This window comes from Agelaius phoeniceus, chromosome 3, assembly GCF_051311805.1.
Source record: "Agelaius phoeniceus isolate bAgePho1 chromosome 3, bAgePho1.hap1, whole genome shotgun sequence".
In the NCBI taxonomy this organism is placed as follows: domain Eukaryota; kingdom Metazoa; phylum Chordata; class Aves; order Passeriformes; family Icteridae; genus Agelaius; species Agelaius phoeniceus.
The window spans coordinates 69240651-69259601 of NC_135267.1; the positions used below are offsets into that span (position 1 = coordinate 69240651).

The 18951-nt window shown below is 39.1% G+C and overlaps 2 protein-coding genes across 6 annotated transcripts in view; one reads left to right on the forward strand and one right to left on the reverse strand.

Annotated features, from left to right (window-relative positions):
• The window catches only part of GREM2 (gremlin 2, DAN family BMP antagonist), a 60992-nt gene extending 57152 nt beyond the window's left edge, over nt 1–3840 (forward strand). For both annotated transcript variants that reach the window (XM_077175552.1, XM_054630410.2), the window contains one exon: nt 983–3840. In XM_077175552.1, the coding sequence (XP_077031667.1) occupies nt 983–1490 (508 nt within the window). In that variant the 3' untranslated portion in view covers nt 1491–3840. The remainder of the gene's footprint in view (nt 1–982) is intronic.
• Nucleotides 3841–6959: 3119 nt separating this feature from the next.
• FMN2 (formin 2) overlaps nt 6960–18951 on the reverse strand; it is a 152821-nt gene continuing 140829 nt past the window's right edge. For all 4 annotated transcript variants that reach the window (XM_077175543.1, XM_077175544.1, XM_077175542.1 and 1 more), the window contains 2 exons: nt 10456–10537; nt 6960–9057 (listed from right to left, as the gene is read on the reverse strand). In XM_077175543.1, the coding sequence (XP_077031658.1) occupies nt 9031–9057; nt 10456–10537 (109 nt within the window). In that variant the 3' untranslated portion in view covers nt 6960–9030. The remainder of the gene's footprint in view (nt 9058–10455; nt 10538–18951) is intronic.

Here is an 18951-nt window from a genome sequence, read left to right on the forward strand (position 1 = left end):
AACGGCCAAATGAGCAGTTCACTAGTGAGACTTTATAAGTAAATTTAGTACACCTAGTCTGATGTTCTGGAAGCACATTGAGACCCATTACTAAAATGAATTGGACAAGAGCTGGTAAGAGACGCTCCACAGAACAAGACATAATAGACAACCATAGAAAAAAAAATTTTTGCCACCTGACTGACTTTTTTAACTTAGCAACAAGCTTATGCTGTAACCTATTCCTTAAAATCTAAAATAAATATTGAATCCTCTCATGTTTACAAACCTTCTTAAACCATTTTCCCAAGAGGCCTTGCATTTGTGAAGTTCTCTAAGTTGTGTTTAAGCATTTCCTCTTACTGCAAAAATAAATCCATCAAGGTTTTGGCCTCATACAAAGACAACAAATACAAGCCTGTAAGTGCCATAAGAGCCCTAAGAAACTTAAGAAGCATTTTAAAATAATAAAAATAGTTTTTTGGACACCCCCTGCTACTTCTGTGGAGAATGAGGTTGGGCTGGGACTCGGGGGCTGAAGAGACATGGGCGTGCACTTTGTGTAACCTGGTATTCCCCTCTCCCCTGCCATCCCAAATCAGCTCTCATCATCTTGGCAAGAGTTTTTTGAGCCTTTGCTAGCCAGGAGTTTGCCCAGCTGTTTGGCCCAGGATATCACAGAGAAGGAGGAAATGTTTCTGGCTGAAGATTTTGTAAAACCACCACTTCAGCCACCAAAGCATCAAAGTCCCTGTGGGGAAAAAACCAAGTAGCTGGAAAGTTTGGGGAGGGTTGAGGGGGAGCAGTGTGACTTTCCAAAGGGCCTGGCCTCTTCTTGATAAGTAATCACCCTAGAAGAGAGTTAATCTAGGAAAAGTGATGGGATTATAAAGACGATAAGATCTCCACTTCTTCTAAAAGCATGCGTGAAGTATCAACTCTATTCCAGTTCTGTGGTTTGAAGATATGTTTCTCCTAACAGTGCCTTGTGTTGCCTTTGCAGGATGGTTTGGAAATTTGCCCTGTCCGTTCTTCTGATGGCAGCACTGGTTCGAGTATCAGAGGCCAAGAAAAGCCGCCCCGCAGGTGCCATTCCCTCCCCGTACAAAGGCAGCAGCAGCAACCACTCGGAGCGGAGGCAGCAGCTGAACAAGGAGGTGCTGGCCTCCAGCCAGGAGGCTCTGGTGGTCACCGAGAGGAAGTACCTCAAGAGCGACTGGTGCAAGACGCAGCCGCTGCGGCAGACAGTCAGCGAGGAGGGCTGCATCAGCCGCACCATCATCAACCGCTTCTGCTACGGGCAGTGCAACTCCTTCTACATCCCGCGGCACGTGAAGAAGGAGGAGGAGTCCTTCCAGTCCTGCGCCTTCTGCAAGCCACACAAGGTCACCTCTTCGACCGTGCAGCTGGAGTGCCCCGAGCTGGACCCACCGTTCCGACTCAAGAAAATTCAGAAGGTCAAGCAGTGCCGGTGCATGTCTGTGAATCTGAACAGCTCAGGCAAACTGTGAGAACAGGCGCGTAGCTGCTGCTTGGTGTTGTCTCCATCAGCTTTACTGCTGCCTCGCCCCTCCCACTGAGCAGACTGTCCATTTCATTGGTTTGTTTCCTCTTTTCCTTTTTTTTTTGGTGTTTTGTTTTCTTTCAGGAGGCATCTCTCCAGCAAGGAAAGGCTCCTTGTCACTTGCCTACTGGAATAACGCTTTATAACCAGCTGTGTTAGGCACTTCACCATAAAGTTTCATTGTATTTTAAATATCATCTGGCAGTTGAATCTTCTGGAGTGGAGCAGGCTCACAGAAGTTGGGATTGATCATCTAAGTGACCAGTTGGCTGAATCCAGCATTAAATGTTTCCACTGTGTGGAGTAAAGCCCTCTGCCCTACACTCCAGTTCCCTCCACAAGCTGAGAACACCTTCCCTGTGCTTTGGTCTGGAGCTTGCTTCTCTCACTTGGAAGTGCTGGGGTGCTGCCCAGGACTGAGGGACACAGATGAGGGAGAGTAACGAGGAGTAATGTGTGAAAAGCAAGTGAGACTTTCCGATGAGGCTCCTCTCCTTAAGACAGTTCCAATTGTGCAATGACAAATGATTCTGGGCTTGTTGTCTGAGCGGCAGATCAGAAGCAAGGGGAAGAGGGTGAGGCGCTGGGTCAGCCACAGTGACCACAGAGCAGACTGAGGGTGGGTACTGATGCTGTTGTGGTTAGAGTATATTGAACACATGGCCTCTGCAGCAGTGTTTATTTTGTAACCTAGCTATAGTAAACAGCTGTTTAAAGTATTACAGACCTAGCCATGTATATTTTTCTTGTGGCAGAGTATGCCAGCGATTAAAATATGTTAAGAGACTCGGTTGCTAGGTCGGCTGCCTGGCTTAAAATGGACATGGTTTTACTATGCTTTTGGTAGGTTTTTGTATGTTAGATATGTGTGTGTGTGTTTCTTACTCCAAAAAGGACAGCATCCATTTATGACCTTATATTTATGCCTGCTCAAACCAGGGGAGGTAGAAGGGTAGTTGGAGAGAACGTTTAAGGGAATGATGTGTCCCCAAAGGTATAAAAGCACTGTCACACAAAGGACAAAGTTTGGTCATTGCTGGACTGAATACAAAAGCTACATAAGTGTCATCAAGTTTTGGGAGTGGTGTCTCTCCCATGATTGGAAACCATGTTAATGTGTTAGTGTTAAAGGACAAACGCCTCAATCAGTGATGCCGGAATGGGTCACAGCTGTGAGAGCAAGGAGAGAGTAAGTTGTAATTGCTACACTATTGGTGGTCCACTCAGTTTTTGAGACCTGCACAATAAGTGTTGGTGAACACTTGCAGTTCATTTAAAATCATACTATGTTGTTATTCAGTTGATGGTGTTTAACATTTGTCCTGTATATCCCATTTGTTACAGTTCTGATTTGTATTAGTCCCAGCTGCATTAAAATCCTGTCTGAAATCAGCCCCTTCCCCCAAACCAAAGCCAGTGCACACGCAGTTGTCTGAAGCTTACAAATTAAAGATGACACGCTGGCTCCCTGTGCCTGTCGCACAGCTCAGCATCTGCAGCCTGCTGCCGGAGCCCCTCCCCAGCAGCCTCTGTGCATGCAGCCACTTCAAGGGGTTAACGTGTTCAGCACTGTCACCAGCCGGGGCTTCAGAGCCACAGGTCCCCATGAGGTGACACAGGCCTCCCTAAGAGGCTTTGAGGACTGATCTCCACAAGAGCCCCAAGCAGTTTACAGGGACTGCTGTGGGCAGGGGGAGGTTGGTCGGCTCTGGCAGCCCTGTTACACGAACAGACATCGCTTTTCTGCTGTGACCTTCCAACATGTCACAAGTGCACAGGGAGACTCCTGGCGCAGGGAAGGCTTTAGGGGCGGCTGCTGCTGTCCTGTGGCATCGTACCAGCCCCAGGATGGGCACAATTCAGACTCAGTCTCAGTCTTGAGAGTGTGGGTGTGGGTGGGATGCAGATGGGGAAGGTGGCAATATAGTCTACTAAGACTCCGGGGATCTCAGTCTTCACCTGAAAGGAATCAACTGAAAGTCAGACACTTTGGACCAGAGAGAGAAAAGCACCCTAGTAAATTCACTTAAGAAAAACGTGCAAGAATCTTTACCTTTAAGCTATGCCCTGCCTGGGTTTTTCACCAGTTTGCAATATGAATATGCTGCAGCTTAAAGCTCCTTCTAGGAGCTGTGTTTATGTAAAAAACTGAGTTGAGCTTGTAATGGTTAAAACTGTATTTAATTCTTGTTTTATAAATGAAAACAAAAAATGAAGAAATGCTTTAAGTATAATGTAATTATTTTCTAGGTCAACTATTAAATTATAGATTAAATAATAAAGCTACTCTAGGGTTATATGGCATCCAGGTGTTTTGCTTCAACAGTTTGTGTCCAACTGCTCTCTAACCAGTATATTCTCCAGCTTCCTTTTCACCCTCCCAAATATAGGTGAATGATGGCTCACCCTGACAGGTTGGGAAAACCTAACTACTTCTCCCCTTGTTTCCCACTCCCCTCAGAAGTACCTGGAAGGCAAGAGAGAAAAATAAAATGCATTATTCTTAGATTCTGGAGTTGATTTTGCATGCACTTATTCTGGGTTTTTTGGTAAACTGACAAATAAATCTCCACCACTGGCTGAAACACTGCCATCATTTGCCATAGGAGGAGTAACTGACCTAAATAATTTTGTTTAAAATATATACAGATCCTTATGTAACAGGCACTAAAGTACTCATAAGGAAAAAAAAAAAAGTTATATCCTAAGATATAGGTGAGTTTTAGTTGTTGCTGTCAGCTCTTGAATAGGTTCAACATATGGCAGTCCAAAGATGGGGTACTATTTTGGGGCTTGTGGTGTTTTTTCCCCTACCAGCCCAGAGATAATTCAGTTTCTCAAGGGAAAATTTCTGTGTGGAAAGGGAGCTGTCACATTGATTGATGAGCCTCCATGTGACCAGAAGAGATGCCTGTGATGGGTCTTGAAAGAAGCAGAACCTAGACCACAGCTAGCAAGGGAGGGCTCTGTCCTTTGTGGCACTGTGCTTGTAGGAGCCCTTTGCTGTCTTCCCTTCCCTGGCTCTTGCCCAAATCTTCTCAAAGTTCAGTATTTGGAGACCTTTTTTTAGTAGCTGTTGCTTTAGAGAATTAGTGTTTTGCTTTGCCTTAGCTTCCTAGATGTGGGCAGGCTCCCTGCTCAGACCTCCCAAGCACCTCTGTCACTTGGCTCAAAGGGAGCTCAGCCGTCACCTCCTCGAATGCCCCGCTCTCATTCCCACCATCTCCTGGCCAGTCTCCTGCTTTGCAGGTCATGGATTGCCCAGCACCCATCTGAACCTCTGCTGCTTGAGGCACAGCCCAGACTCCAGCTCCAGTTCTCTGTCTGTTGCTGCCCAACTGTTGAACCATCATTGTACCAGAGGAATACTCTGTGATCCAAAAATCTCCCACTTGTGCAAGCAAACCAAGAACAAGGCGAATCTCTCTGAGTAGATGGAAGAGCTGTAGGTCAGACAGATGCAGTTACTTCTTAAAGTGGAGAGGTGCTACAGGACAGGGAAAGAGAGGAAGACAGTGCATGTTAAGCTCAACCACAATTGAACTGCCATGTTGGCAGGGCCCCAACTTGGGGTGGGTGGCAAGTGAAGTTTTTAAGACGGTAAATTTGAGCAGCAGCTGGGAATAAATGAAATAACAGTGCTGACTTTTATGTTCAGAAACACAGCATTTTAACAGCATTTTTTTGAGGCAATGGACTTACCCCTGGATGCTCTTTATAAGAAGAATATCAGATACAGGAACAGATGGGTCAGTTGTAAGCAAGAGAATAACTCAGAAAACCTGTTCTGTAATGAGAATCCTCTTGATGGGTGGCAGACATGAATGGTATTGGGGCATGGTTTTCTCTTTTCTCCCTTTTCTGACTTGTTTACACTTTATTCAGAAAAACTCAACTTCATCAGTTTTCGCTGATTCTGTCCATAGTAGTTTAAAATGATTGTAACTGAAGTAACTAGTATAGTGGATTTGTCACAAATTTGGCTTTGCTTTTAACCTAGAGGCTGCAACAAAATAATTGCAATGCAATGACTTGCTATATGTTCTCTCAATGAAATTAATATTTGCTTCCAACTTTTTAAGCTGATCACTGAAAAACTGGGCAAGAAAAAAAGTGAGTCTGTGGAAGATCCTTCTAATTATTATTCCCACTGCCCCAGCTGGTTAATACTTAACTAAGTTTTGGAAGTGTTTTGGGATGATGAAAGGTGCTACAAAAAAAGCTAACCCACTACAGTGTCACGACGTGACAAAGTGCCATGCTTCTGAAAGGCTTTAATTGGCAGGCAAAACAACATGAATCCTCTTAGCTCCTCATAAAAAACCAAATTGTTCTGCCAGCATGTCACATCTGCTGCTCAGGTATGAAAGTCCTTCTTTTGCTGCTGCATTTAAGTAACAGTGAGCAATATGTGGTGTTAGCAATCAACAAAGGCTCAGGATTTTGTCTGTGAGAACTCTTGTAGAATTAGGGCCAATACTTCAGTGTAGAGTGCTTGAAGTTGCAGTAAAGAGGGGGATTGCAGTAAATGAGGGGAGAGGAGACCAATGGGGGGCTCCTATCCTTTTTAAAAAAAAAAACCCAAAACAAACAAAAGAGCATTGGTCCAGAATTCTGTAAAAAGTTGAGTATGCTGCTAAAAACAAAGAGCAGAAGTGAAACTTGTGCTGTGAGAACATTCCCTTTGGATGTTCTGTGGGTCAGCTGTGGTGCTGCACGTAGTGGGCTACTTTGCATGGAGGTATGAGACAAGTTGGAGATAAGTTATGTTCTATCAAATAGGCTGTGTCTGAGTAAAATGAAAGAAAAATCCTTGTAGCAGCATGTGTCTTAAGATCATAATACAGTTCCATCAGCTGCAGTCAACCTTTGACACTTCCAAAAGAGAGAGGCTTGAAATAACTTCTATCATCCATGCTGCAGATCCTGTAGAAAGAGTATGTATGTGACAGATTTAGGAGGTTGCCGAAACTTTTAGGAGGTTGCTAAAACACTTGTATATATAAAAAAGGATTATAATATGCAGATTAACTTCTCAATGCATGCATGTTTTTACCTTACTAGAAATTTCTTGAGACTGTTAACTCAGCAATGTAGTAGGCCCAGGTTACAAACCTGAGCCAAATGTAAGACTGTGAGGCATTCACAAGCTGGAGAAGTGAGTTTTACATAGTCTCCTTGGGTAAAGAACCTGGAGCTCTCACTACCACCACCTGGGGAAAAGGTAGTATATCCACATAACTGGGAATTACTGTCACTACCCTTCCAAAAGGCAAGCAAAGAGAAGTCTTACTTCCTCTGGTCTCTTCACAAAGGCTCTTCCTTGATCACAGGACCCAAAATGGGATGTGGTGGTTAGGGAGCAAATAGTTTGTAGCACACTACAGCATAGCCAGAGAGTGACAAGGGAAGGCAATTATTTCATTATTATTCCTTTTATTTTCTTATAAATTAACATTCTAAAAAAATTGGAATAGAAACACTAAATACAGTATTGCACATAGTGATCTTTGTTAGATGATCTATTATTTCATTTAGTATAGTAATATACATACTGTAGGTACTGAAGAGAACAGGAAGGCTACAAATGAAAACATGCTACTGTATCCTTGCACTTAGGAGCAAAGTTAGGAGGAAAAGACTATTGTTTACATAAATACAAACATGGATTTGAATCAGTGCCATTAAAATAGCTTTACTCTTTAAAGTTTTTCTTTTTCCATAAGTTAGTCGTAACAGCAAATAATCTCTTGTTTTCTCTTCCCCAAATAGTAATGTTACTCCCATCAACACAAAATTTTAGAATTCCATTCTTGGTAATTTATATCCCTGCCAGAAATTACTGCTAGTACAGATTTTCACATAGGTTTATCAGCAACAGGAGACTTGCTTTTCACACAGTGAAAAAAACCATCTTTTCTAGTGCTTGGTATATGTGAAGAATAACAGATTCCTGAGGTCATATTTTGCACTTCCTTTTATGACACCCTGTAGAGTATATTAGCCTCTGAACAGCTCGGAATGTCTCTTGATGTGCTAGATTAGACAGGGAATGATGCAACCCAGCAGGTTAGAGCTCATTTGCTTTGCCCCAGCGTCTTTCAGGCTCCAAAGCTGTGAGCATGTGCATCCAACTGAGTTGCACACACAGTCTGCTTTCAGGAAAAATTAGCTTAGAAATAAAAACGTTGTCAATCAAACTCATTGGTTTGGGGCTCATAAATAAGGACTGGAGGAAGGAGTTGTTATCAGTTGATCAGTCCAAAACTGATACGGCAAATTCTGGATTGCAAAAAGGAAGTAAGCAGGTGGTCTAAAATGGAAGCCCTAAGTAGTATATTTCAATCATTAACCTCTTATTCAGGGACACTGAAAGCCTGGAGGAAATGTCTGTAATTCTGTTAAGTGTGAAATTGATGTCAATTAGTTGGTAGTCTATTGTCTGTCACTAGAATTGGCTACTGTTTTCCATAAATGTTGTCTCCATGTGCATCTTTTAATAGCTCTCTAAAGGAGTTTTAAATTAACTGTAAAGCTAATTCCAGAAGGGAAGTCATGTACATGTGGCCAAAAGCCTGACTTAAGTGATCAGCAGTTAAAACTATACTATACCTTCTAAAGTTCATGTAAAAGTATTAGCTGCTTTATATATTAACAAACTATAATAGCCAAATCTCTCATACTCTCTATCATACTTCTGTGCTTTTCTGTATTTTTCTGCTTTTTCTTTTTTTTTTTTTTCTTTTTTTTTCTCTTTTTTAGTGCTGGATTTCTGACCCCCATACCACCTGGCATTCACTATCTGGCAGAAGATGAAGTAAAAGTATGCTGCCTTATCGATTTTAAACATAGTTACAGTAAACATCTTGTTCCACAAATATTTAGTCATGGAGGGCAACCAAACAAGTTGGGAAAGCATTGATTATACTGTATAAACAGCACTTAACAATTCAAAATACAAACTACAAATGCCAACATGAAACGGATACAAACAATTCACTAGGAGTAACATTTCTTTCCCTAAACTAAGTGCAGTGCCATGAAGTATTTGTCAGATGTTGCCAGTAGGAATGGAAATGTTTTACTGTACCAAGTAGCATTCTTATGAAGTTCAACTTAATGCAATTTTCAGCATGTTCAGAACTGATGCAGATACCATTTTTTATGCATGCTGACTTGTCCTATTTGTAATATACCATACACTTTACAAAATACCATTTTTGAGTGGCAAAGGAGATACAGAGTACAGGGAAGGTGTTTCAAGTCCATACCTAGTCTATTGCTGGGCACTCCAATAAAGTGATTACATTTGTGAATGAATGCACAATAACACATCAGTTGGTGGAAAACTAGAGAACAAAACGCAAAGTTTAAAAGGTCAATGAAGCAAATGATCAGGATGATGTAGTTTCCTTCCCTCTCACTCCCCACCCACAGGCATGTTGAATTTTGGTAACCAGGTAACAATGGCTTTTCAATTTCTTCTCTCAGATTTTCATACTTATCTTTGCTTTCTGAAAAATAAAATAAAATTTAAAAATAAGGACAAAATTTGAGTGTACACAAAACCAACTTACACAAATATGAAAAGCATAAGAAATACATAGGCAAATGCTAGATTATATTTACTGTAGCACTGACTTCACAAATAAACTTTGAAGCTAGAACTGAAGTAGACTACAGCTATGCACTGCTTGTGAAATATTTTTGTTTACTTTCCTTTTCACTCATCAAATTTTCACTAATACTGAAGGTCCCTGTTTCAGTGCAAAAAATAATGATAATTAAACAAATAGTTATTTCTTAAAAGAAATCTCTCAATGTCTTCGTATAGAGCAGTATGTAAGTTAGATGGAGAACTCCCAAAAAATGTTACTTTGGGGTTTTTTTTGAAATAAAATGTTGATCTGCTTTTAAGTAAAATTGATAAAATGTAGTTTATAACTCCTTACCAAGCTAGCAATCCATTTACATTTCTTGTGACACTAGCTACAATCAACTCTCTCTAAACATTCAAAATAAGAAACAATAAATGCAATATTATTGCTTCCTGTATCAAATTATATTAGTTAGAGTACAGCAAATTACCTCATGCTTCATTTACAAGATGTATCACAGATTATATGACTATACAGCCATGACTACAAAGCATGAAAGAATTAAGTCATGTCTTGGGGTGGTGGGAGCAGAGGACAAAGAGAGAGAGACAGACACATGAAAAAAAATCTTCTAATATTTTTCAAACAAAAATGATGGCCAGTTGCTACAGTTATGAATTAAATGTGAGGTACCAGAATAATTTTTCTGTAAAATCAGTCATGATCCTTACAATGGTTAGGCAATCATAGGGGAAAAGTTTCATTAAATGACCAGAATTACTCCTCTATTATCACTGAAGTTATTTACTTGTTTTCAAAAGAATGGTGAAAGCACAGTATTATCTTTTTCTAGTGTTTCTATTCCAAACAAATCCATATCAGTGGATCAGAAAACACTGTATTTGACATAGTGATCCAGCTCAAAAAATGTGTAACTATCAAAATTCTTCCTTTCATGCTGTATCTGTAGAAAAGAGAATGAATACAAACAGAATAAGCTGGAAGACCAAAACTGCCTTTCTGCCTTCTATGTGCATCCTACACCAAGACTAGGAAGAACAGAGATTGGCTCAGTGGGGCAATAATAAACTGCTCTTTCTTGTGCTACACCTATTTTGTGGAGTAATATTCATAGGCAGATTTCAAGTTTGTTAATTTAACACCTTTAAGAAAAATGTTAAACATTAAAGAAAAAAAAACAAAAAACCAACCCAAAACAAAAACATAGATCAAGAATAACTTCCCTATAAAATGCAAAGAGAAAAAGATGAAACAATTGATATAAACAGAAGCATTGCTACAAATTTTACTTACGATTCCAGAGTCATGTTTTGGTCTAATATTGTACAGAGACTTCCCCTTTTTCTGCCTGCAAACTTCCTCTGCTTCTTTGACTCTGAAGAGAGACAAAATCTATAAATACTCCCGTACACCAACAACATTTACAAAGACAACGCAGTATAAAACTTACAAGTTAAGGCCTGAGGACACAAGTGGATAACTTTATTCTCCATATATTCATTAGCATGCTCCACAAAATAGTTCTCACACTCCAGGGCTGCTGTAGCCATATCTGGCACTTACACGGACAGGCATAACCAATTGAATAATCAATTCTAGTTACAAAAGCAATCAGTACTTAGTGCAGCTGAAGATTCAAATGTATGAGGGTTTAAAATACACTGGATGATATGAAGTTTACATTTCAGAGCATTCATGCACATATTGCTAAGAAAACTCCTTTTCTTTTTTCACTGTTTAAAATACTTCTTCATCTATTCCAACCCTCAGTATTTCAATTACAGTTTAAACAAAGTTTGTCACCAAGTTGTGCTCCCCTCCACCCATTTTTTTTTTTTTTGTATTTAAAATGGCAAAATAGCTTAACCTAAATTTCCAGTCTTTACTCTCAAACTTAAAAAAAAAAAAGGAAAATTTCTATGGAACATGATGTTTAACCCAAGGTAATGCATGTGACTGCACGCATCTCTTTAATTCCAAAGCTGAGGAACCTCAAGGCTTACGTGACCACTGGGGATGAATGCACTTTGGCTGCTTGGATGTAAAGAGAGGAGGAGATTCTAAAAGTAAGGGTCTACTTAGTGCTCCCTGACATGGCAAACAGTACCAAATTAGGACCTTGTGAAAGGCCACCACATTTTTGGTGAGAGAAATATCCTTTTTCATCATGCAGATAGAAAACAAACTGTGAAAGGCAGAGGACTACACTCAGACTGGGAGCCTGCCAGAATCCAGCTGATGAGTTCAATGCCACACTGTAAAATGTTTCTTTACAATTTTCACTCATTTTACATATCAACCTTGTAAACACACATGATTGCTGGAACACTGATAATACAGATTTTTGTTATGAATTCTCTGAGCTGCAAAGACTTAGATAAACACTTTTTCTAGAGGAGAACATTAAATCATGTGAGAACTTCAACTTTTTTAATAAGAGATGAGATTTTTTTTGATAAATAAGAAAGTAGAAAACAAAAATGTAAATCCTATATTGACTTGATCTTGCCAAAAATATGGACTTGAGATGGCACTTAGTCTGGCTTTTCACCATTATCCAAGAGTGAAAAAAGAAACACCAGTTGAATGATATTAAGAAATCATATATCCTTGGCTGGTTCCTTGCAGTTCATCTCCAGACCACTAGTATGCCTGTTATGTCACTGAGGCTACACACTGAGAATCCAACTTTGTGTTACTATTGTTTTTGAATATTTTTGTGTGCGTGATAAGGGCCAAAATTTTGAAAATAAAACTCCAACTGAGTCTGCTAAGCATATTAAAAAAAACCCCTTCATATTCATCTCTACTTTATTCTACTTCACCAGACACACCTTGTTCTTTTCATACGTTTCAAGTTGATACATTCCAAAATTAATTTAAATGTCAGTTATTTTCCAGCACTTCTACAACCTGCCCTCTTCATTTAATGGCCTTGTATATCTTGTTAGTGTAGGGAGACCTTCATGTGCACAGGTCCGGGGGAAAAAAGTTTTGAAACCTCTTATTTCAAGCTGTAATGCTTTCTCTCTGACTGCAAATCAGACAGATTGCAGCATAATCTAGAACAAAAATGTCAAGCAGCCAAGTAATTCACCTTCAAAATGTATATAAGTAGATTCAGTAAAAGAGGCAGCCAAAATGTGGTGATAGCTTCAAATAGAAAATTATGGAAATGATGCAGAATGGAGAAAAATTCAAAGACATTTTCTTTTCTCTATAGCAATTTTTCTTCTGCTTCATGTCTACTTTTCTCCAAAGGAGGAAAAAATATCTGTGACAATGATCTTCCCATGATCTTTTCTAAACATTCAGACACATTCCAACCTATCAATAGCCACTCTTACGAAGTCAGATATAAAATAGCAAATCTATCACATCATTTCCTCTTTTTCAAATACAAGTACAGTTGGCTCCCCTCACTGTAGACATAATTTAAATAACAAAACGAAATCTTACATGTGTGTAAATTAGTATCAAACCCCTGTATGTGTACAGGGACTATACAAGTACTATTGAGTTTATCAAAATGACTGTTTTATCAAAGCAGTGGAATATATGCAGGTATTCAGACTACTCAACATGCAAATGGCAGCATATGCAACGTAAAAAAATATTTAACAAATCAGTTCTCACTGATCTAGATGTTATTCTTTGGGAATGCCAGGGAATCTTCAACTCCAGTCTTTGTCCCACCTAAACATCCCCCTTCCAGGATGGATTACTGACTGCCTGCTAAGGTCACGAGACAACACAGCTCCCTGTGGGTCTCATGTTAATTCAAAACAAAAATCCTCACACAGTAAGGAACCCTTGATAATGCAGCTCTTTTCTAAAGACCAGGTCCCATTAAGTGTCACTGTCAGTGTAACATCTCTACATAGTCTGCTTCAATTGAGAAACAGCTTTTTGGAGAAAAGCTGTCTCTGCTTGAAACAGCAAAATGTTAATAACACGCCACCCTGTGAAGGAGGAAGTCAGAACTTCTGTGTCCCTGAGATAGCCCTTCAAAAATGATCCACAACCTCCAGACTGATAGTGACAAGCTTAAGGTTGTGTTTCCCAAATTTCCAGTATTATGTAAGAGGTGCTGGTCTCAATAGTATGGTTGCAGTTCTCAAGATTTTGGGAGCTTTATGAAATTCCTTGGAGTTTGAGCCTATTTATTCGTACCAAGGGAAATACAGAAGATGAGAAGCATTACTCCCTAATGTATTTAAGGCTGAGAGCTAGTAACCACCCAGTTCCAACCATATCCCTGACTCACTGTGTGGGTTTGGGACAGTCCACAGCCTCCTGGCTCGCATCCTGCTCTCTGTGCAGGAAGCTCCAAGTAGTTGGACAGAGACTCAGTGAAGCCCATGTGACCCATACATATGCTTCTTCAGCAAGAAATGCCCTGAGAAATGTAAAGGTAGCACACCAAAGGCTCATTTCAAGGAGGTTTAGTTTGTGACCATATTAAATCTGAAAGCATGGACAACTGTATAAATCTACAGCTGTATCTAAAAAAGAAAAGCCAGCAGACTGGTGAAATAGAGACAAAGGCAACTATTAGCCTTCCACAGGGCCAAATCATAAAGCAGTGATTGTGGTTAGCAATTTTGACAGTGTGCAAATATATTTTGTGAAGGCTGATCATTCAGCTTAATTAAGATTTTATTAAATGTAAAATTAAAATAACTTAATCCTTCTGGAAGAGGAAAAGGATGTGTTTTGTAGGAGCACCAGCAACATTTAAACTGTGTGACCTGGAGAAGCAGATAAAAGGTTACATTTGAAGTAAGGGCAATACTCTTAGTCCAGTTGGAAAATAATTGCCACTGGCAAGGTTTTGTCATCTTAGGTTTTCTCTACTGGCCACAAATGTTTTTTTTTTTCATCTTTCCATGAAACTAACAAGATTTAGGCAAAAGCACATTCCTTGTCAGCTCATGGCTGGTTCAAGCCATATTTCTCACAATGGCAAACAAATTCCTGTGTACCTTCCTCTTGCTCAGGCTTTTCCTGCACTACTTCCCACTGACTTCAGTGGGACCCTGATCAGCATGGAGGTGCAAGACAATAATCTAAGACAAAAGAGTGCAAAAATTGTATGAACACTATTGATTATGGGTTAACTCAACTGTGGTGAGTTAATAGAGCTTTATGAAGAAACTAATGGACATAATTCAATAATGGGAAGAGGAAAAAAGGATTTTTGGAGAAAACAGCGCAAGACTCCCAACAGTCACAAAAGGAGAAGCAACAGAAACACAACAACATATTTCCAAGCTCCAGTCCAAAATGACACTACCACTGTGCCAATGCAGAGCTCAAAGAGCAAAGAAACAGTTAAAAAGATATTCCTAGGAAAGGGGTGGGTATTCAATTTTCAGGCCTTCTGTGGAAAAAATAGGCTGCCACTGGGGGGACTGTGGAAGAAAAGTCTGAGGAAGGTGAGTGTTCCCCAGTTCTGAGAATTATAACCCTTAAGCAAAAGCAGGCATGTGATAGATGGATTTATTGTTCAGAAAATCTGTTTTTACTTAAACTACTTAGTTCTTCACTACTAATACTTTTCTGTTAGAGAAGCATTTGGTCCCCTCACAGAGCCAGCACTCTCAACAGCAACCAAATCCTCAGAAGCAGGACAGATCTTCCAGGCATGATCTGAGAGTGAGAGAGGAAGATGGAGGTGGAAAAGACATGGTGTGCTCTTGGAAAAGCCAGGTGGTACCCTTAACTTGATAAGTGTGGTGGGAATGACTTGCATGCTTGCAGTGTGCTAAACTTTGCTAAACTGATGCTCAAACTGTCCCACCTCATACTTTACAACCACTTCTCAAAATCACTTTATTTCAGCAAAATGACTTTGCTTCATTTACTATCAATCCCTGTCCCATTTTATGCCAATTCTGGCTCAAAAGTGAGCATATTAGTTTGACAGAAAAAATAACATCAGCTGTGTTACCTTTAGCAATTTTTGCCTCTTATTCTTTTCCCAAGTATTTTCTTGATTTTGTCTTAATGAGCACATAATTCTACAAAAACTAGAGTTCTCAGCCTAGACAACCAGAGAGTTGATAATTAACTCTCACTGTAGTAATCTGAAGAGCAGAGCTATTCAAACCCAGGGCAGATTCTATAAATACTTGTTAAGAGTGTTCATCACTTGAATCTCCTTAAATAATAGATTTAGCTAAAGCATTTTTCCCATTGTTTCAGAAAGAATATACTTCCAAATAGCCCCAACAATAAGAAAACATGTAGGGAACATAGAACATTGGGCGATCAGTGGATCTGTTAAAAAAAAAAAAAATTAAACAAAAAATCTACAAGGGAATGAATAGCCAGTCACTTACAGAGCCTAAGATTATCGTCTTGAAATCTGCTACCTAATAAGATTGAGTCTATCAATTGTCACCTGTAACAAAATAAATAGTTTCTTATTTCCATCATAATAAAAACTTTTCTCCAGCACTATCACCTCCTTGTACCTCACATTTATTGTGAGACAAGCACATAAAAATTATGATTAAGTTTAAAGACAGCCTGTAAGATGAATAAGCAAGTTTCACTTCAGCATGCACACGGGAAAAAGAAACCAGACATGCTTAAAAACCCAAAAGACAGAATGTTTTTATCTACCTTCTAGACCAAAAGCCAGCCTGGCCACAACCTTATCAAGGCTTTGAGACTTTCTGTCATCATTCAATCCATTGAAGGGGCAGCCACTTCCCTGCCACTAAACATTAATAATTTTGTCTGAAGTATCTGTGGCAGACAGATTCATTTCTTACTGGCTCCATCTAGGCTTGGTCGCCTCACACTTCACTAGCGAGCACAGTGACATGACAAATGTAATCACAGTGAGAGGACTGGAAAGTTGTGCCTTAGATAGCAGAGCTGCTCGCAGAAACTTCCACGATAAACTCAGACAGATATTCCTTTTACAGTTGCCAGTATAGTTTATGAAACCCAAAAGACATTTTTCTGCAGATATTCTGCATTTTTAAACACAAAACAAAGCTGAGGCCAATACTCTCTATACTACCAAGTGCTTACTATCAGTTCAATAAATGGAGTGTTGCCAAAATATTTTATGTAGCTTTGTCTGGGTTGAATATTGAGTTAAACTTGTTTATAATAATAATAGTACCTTTACATATAAAAACAAATAAAAAATCCTCCACTAAATTATCAAATGCCAAATATCTTTCAGATTTCAAGGGCAAAAAACTTTAAAACTCTCTCCTTAAACTCTTCCAGGGTAATGTTCTTATATTTTATTCGTTGACTAAAATATTTAAAATATTTTGCTAAGGGAGAAACCAAAACATAAAACCCATAACGGAAAATTACAGTTTCCAACATAAAAGTTGAATAAAAAAAATGTAGAGCTTTTACTTTCATGCCAATAGGCTTGAAGTGATGACACAGATATGATTCAGTAACTGACTGCAAAGACTTTATATAGCTAAGTAGTACACTGTAATGTACCTGGTCCCCTCAAACAAACTAATGAAACCTAACTTTAGCCTACCAACAGAGAGATAACGTATTAAACTATCCTGACATCCCTGCTAGCTCCTTGCATGGTTAATTCAAGGACCATAAGGCAGACAGTGGCTGTTGGAAAGACACAGTGATTAATCATAATTTCACCCAGAGGACCAAAGACACAGAGATTAAAACATTGTAATCTGGCCATTTAACATAGAAAATAATCTGTAGCAGGACCCTTAATAAGATACCTCCTCTGTCAACAGTGTAGACATTGGGGAATACATTTAACATTTTTTTCTACTGTGCGTCATGTGAAATGGGCCTAAAATAAAGCTTCAAGGCCAACTGAAATGAAAATTAGACTTTCCCATTTACAGTCTCACTGTGCTTCACCAAACACTTAAAAATATTCTGAAAGTATTGTAATTCAGAAGTAGTTTCCCTTGGTTCTCTCTGGCAATCATACTCTTGATGATCTAGGGTTCTGCTCTTGTCTATGAAGAGATATACAGATATGAATAAGTAAAATAAAGAGAATACTGTGCAAAACATGATTTAAAAATTATAATTTTAACATTCAAGAGAATTTCACATTGAAAATGTAATGAAATAAAAGAATTGACCTGTTAAAGAATGGCTATGCTTGTAATAAAATGCAAACATACATATCCCCACTTTAATACATTTCATGACCTTTGTCATTAAATTTTCAGAATGGCCAGTATTGCAGGCTGTTCCTGGCTACTTTCAGGCAAGATGAAAATCACTTTTCTACAGACTTGACATATCAAGATTGAAATTATTCTAAGAAAAGTTAGTCATCACCTTCCACTGTTTTTCTTGGAACCGAAGCCAGGTTGCTCTCAAAGAAGCTGGCTACATTTGGGCTATTTGATTAGGAAATCTAACAGGAAATGATAAGGAAAGGGAAGAAGACTAGAAGTGAGGTAAAACTGGTAGCATAATCAGCAAGCAAAAGAAACAGGAGTGTGAAACTCGGTGTTAGCTCTAAAATGTTTTTAAGCAGCAGATGGGGTAAAAGAAGGCAAAAACCCAACAAGCAGAAAAGGATAAGCAGGGTCTTGGTAAACAGACTACATGGAGAAGATGATTCTTAAAGAGAATATGGAAATATATCCTGGACAGAAGTGTTGCTATAATGGGTATGTTGGGGCTACTACATTGGATAATTGATAGCTATCAAATTGTAGTACAAGCAAATATGAGACATGAATGAATAAAAGGGATCAGTGAAGAGAAAACAGAAAAACCTGAAGTCAGCTGGAGAGCCACAACATTAAGAGATCTCCAGTGCATGAGATGGGAAAGTAAGAGGCCTTGAACTTTGCTGCATGAGGTCAAAACTGCCCATCCATCATCAGGTAACAACTCAAAAATTATTGCAGACATCGTTAGGTTCTTCTCAAGTATGTAAGAAAACCCTCTGATATTAGACTATTCCCTATACTGATGGCATGAGACACGCACAGAGCCGTGCACTTACACTTAATGGATGTTGCCATTTTGCCAACTCCATGCACTGGTTTAGCAAACTGCTGGAGAGCAAGGAAGTTCACATCCTTGATAGTTCAGGATCAGTCTGGGTTACAGTAGGTTTTAAGCCTTTGTGAGCATTTCAAATGTTTGAGGGTTGATATTTAATGACAAATGCTGCTTGTTTGTAAAGTATTACAATGCTTTATTGCACCTCAAATGCCAAAGATCCTTTTGCCTGGGAATAAAACCACTAACAAGTATAACAAGTGTAGTGCCTGACAAAAGTTCTGTTTAAAATTTTTTCATTATATAATTATTTTCACCAGTATACAAGTAATTATTGAATATGCAGCCCCTGCTTTTATCATAGACAAATGCCATTCTTTAATCAAGAGGTGGTGAACAGGAAAAGGTTAAAAAGAGATTGAAAAGATCACATGTTATAAATAATGGTATCCTATCACTACAGATTTGACTCTCACACCCAGTCTGACATTACAGCCATAAAAACAGTCTGTAAACTTCATTATGAAATGATGATTCTTAGCTACCTACTTTTTATACAAAATACACATACTAGGATGCAACATGATGGGCCAGCATGGTACAACACCATGACCAGAGAGATACTACTGAAGAACCCTTTGCTATTTATGTGAGGGCCATTCTGGAATCCAACCTCACACAAGTCACAAAAATTAGGAAATATTACACATTTGGAACTATTTTTTTACTAGATCCTTCACTTTGTTTAATATTTGTAAGCACCAGTCGGCTCACAGCTGTAAATGGAAATATTTTTCC